The 2,281-nt window shown below is 36.7% G+C and overlaps 1 protein-coding gene across 1 annotated transcript; it reads right to left on the reverse strand.

The window, feature by feature from the left end:
* Nucleotides 1-644: 644 nt before the first annotated feature.
* Nucleotides 645-2,009, reverse strand: LOC141642176 (polygalacturonase inhibitor 1-like). The gene has a single exon (XM_074450892.1). The coding sequence runs from the start codon at nucleotides 1,975-1,977 to the stop codon at nucleotides 958-960; it is 1,020 nt and encodes a 339-aa protein (XP_074306993.1). The 5' UTR covers nucleotides 1,978-2,009; the 3' UTR covers nucleotides 645-957.
* Between the last annotated feature and the right edge of the window lie 272 nt (nucleotides 2,010-2,281).

Genomic DNA, 2,281 nt, shown 5'->3' on the forward strand with positions numbered 1-2,281 from the left:
CAATTATTTTTTTACATTTAATCAAATTAATTTTTTCAAAAAAAACAAAAAAAGATTAAATTTAGGAAGGAGGAGTTAAATGGGCAACTTGGCCAAATTAGAATCGTGTGTCAGTGTTACTTATTAACAAGTGTCCATTATCCTATGCGTTGTCCCATTAAGGGTATGTTTGTCACATGCATACAAATCCCGCGTCCCAGTTGAATTCCCCCGTGTTAACATGGCTACCCAAGAAAAAGAAATGCATGTAGCCGTGTGGGTCATGTCTACGACAGTGTCACACAACTGAGATGTAAAACGTGAGGACTATCGAGTTTTTTTTTTTTTTTTTTTTTTACGGCTACAATTCTTGCTCAACTGATCTCTAATAGCTGTAAAATTAAACTGGACCATCAAAATCTTGCTAACACAGAGTTCAAAGATATGCGTATTTTCTTATCAAGTTGGAAAATATACAGAAATTTAGAGTCTATACAAAAATTAAGCCGATGATTATTAGAATTTATATATACTCTCTCCGTCATAATCATTTCTTCGGATATTTTAATGATAAGCCAATGCTTATATTACAAGTTACAGAGTATAATCTAATCCATCGAATCTAACACCGTTAGATTCAATTTAACACTTAAATTTTGGATGCATTGAAAATAAATTGATTAAGATCAGTTTATTTATTTCATACACATTTTCTCATTGCAACAGTTAACAACAATGACTTACGTACATAAATCAATAATCAAGTGTACAAAGAGTGTGAAACTAAGTACATAATTTAGAGCTAATCGAGTTTCCACACCCACACATTATTCATCACATCATACAAACGTGTTACACAAATTTTCCACGTACAATCATAAATTCTTACTCAAGACTGTCTTAAGTTAACACAATCGATTTGAATAATATTAAAATAAAATAAAGTTGTGATCGAGAGGTCTTAACTTAATATCCAATTTAGATGTTATTACCGAGTTTCTTACATGGGGCCAAAGGGGCCCCACATAAGCATTTGTTTTGAACATAACTCGACTTGTCAAAAAGGTAAAGCGCCCCTCCTTTAGGAATTTGGCCACATAATTGATTACAACTCACGTTGAATGTCATCAAACCAGGAATTTCTGTTAGTGATTTAGGCAGACTTCCGTATATTTTGTTATGACTTAAATCAAGAGTGCCCAAGCCATTGGGAAACGCCACTTTGGTCATATCGAACGTAAATTTGTTCCTAGACAAATCAACCCATAGCAAACCCTTGTTTTTCCCAAAAAATACGGAGGCGTCACCGGTCAAACTATTCCTAGAAATGTCTAACCCCATAAATTTAGCCTCGCCAAGTGATTTTGGTATAGGACCAGATAATTGGTTTTCGGCTAGGTTAAGGTAAAAATAAGGATTATTCTTGAATCGACTAAAGGTATCAGGGATTGGACCAGTTAGGAGATTATGTTCTAGAGAGAGGCCTTGGAGAATAGGAAGGTTTGCAAGAGAAGCCGGGATTGAACCGGTGATTTTGTTGTATGCTAGATTAATTTCGTCTAGATTAGTGAGCTTACTTAAAACACCGGGGATTGGACCGGTTATATTAGTGTCGACAATCGTAAGGCTCTTGAGTTTTTTAAGTTTGGCAATAGCTTGAGGTATTGGACCGATTAGGTTAGGAAGGCTAGTAAAGTAGACACGTTCGAGGTAGGGGAGGTCGCCGACTGCATCAGGGATGCGGCCGGCTACCTCTGTTTCGTTTGTGACTGATAAGATCCGAACACGGTTAGTGCTCTCATCACACTCAATTAAGTACCATTCACAACAATCAGTGTCGGGTTTCAACGTGGCGAACTTGCCGGCATTGTTAAAGGCTCGTTTGATTTGCAAGAGGGCTTTTTTATCATCGGGATGGCATCGCTCGGCAGAAATAGTTGAGAAAATGAAGAAGAGTATTAGGATGGAGGATACAATGATTTTATGGTGTATTGTCATTGTTTGTAGGGAATAATGATTAGAATGAGGTAGTGTGTGTGAGCTTCTAGTGAGTTTCGACAATTATTTATAAGGCCATGCGTAAATACACGGGACAAATGTCCTCTTACACGGGAAATATTAGAACTTTGCCCACATAGCCCCCTATATGAAAAGTCAAAAGGTAGAGAATATTTGTTTCCAAGGGCCTTCCCTATTTATATCGCTTACTTTTGTTTCAGACGGGTATTTCTTAATAAGACGGGCATATTTTCTTACACTTTCCGTACAATTTTCTTTATATTTCAAGCAAGGCCGCTAATTA

The sequence above is a fragment of the Silene latifolia genome, chromosome 2, assembly GCF_048544455.1.
Source record: "Silene latifolia isolate original U9 population chromosome 2, ASM4854445v1, whole genome shotgun sequence".
Lineage (NCBI taxonomy): Eukaryota > Viridiplantae > Streptophyta > Magnoliopsida > Caryophyllales > Caryophyllaceae > Silene > Silene latifolia.

Excerpts from the sequence above, each read along its gene's own strand:
- LOC141642176 (XM_074450892.1), bottom strand. The coding sequence starts at position 1,977 with ATGACAATACACCATAAAATCATTGTATCCTCCATCCTAATACTCTTC.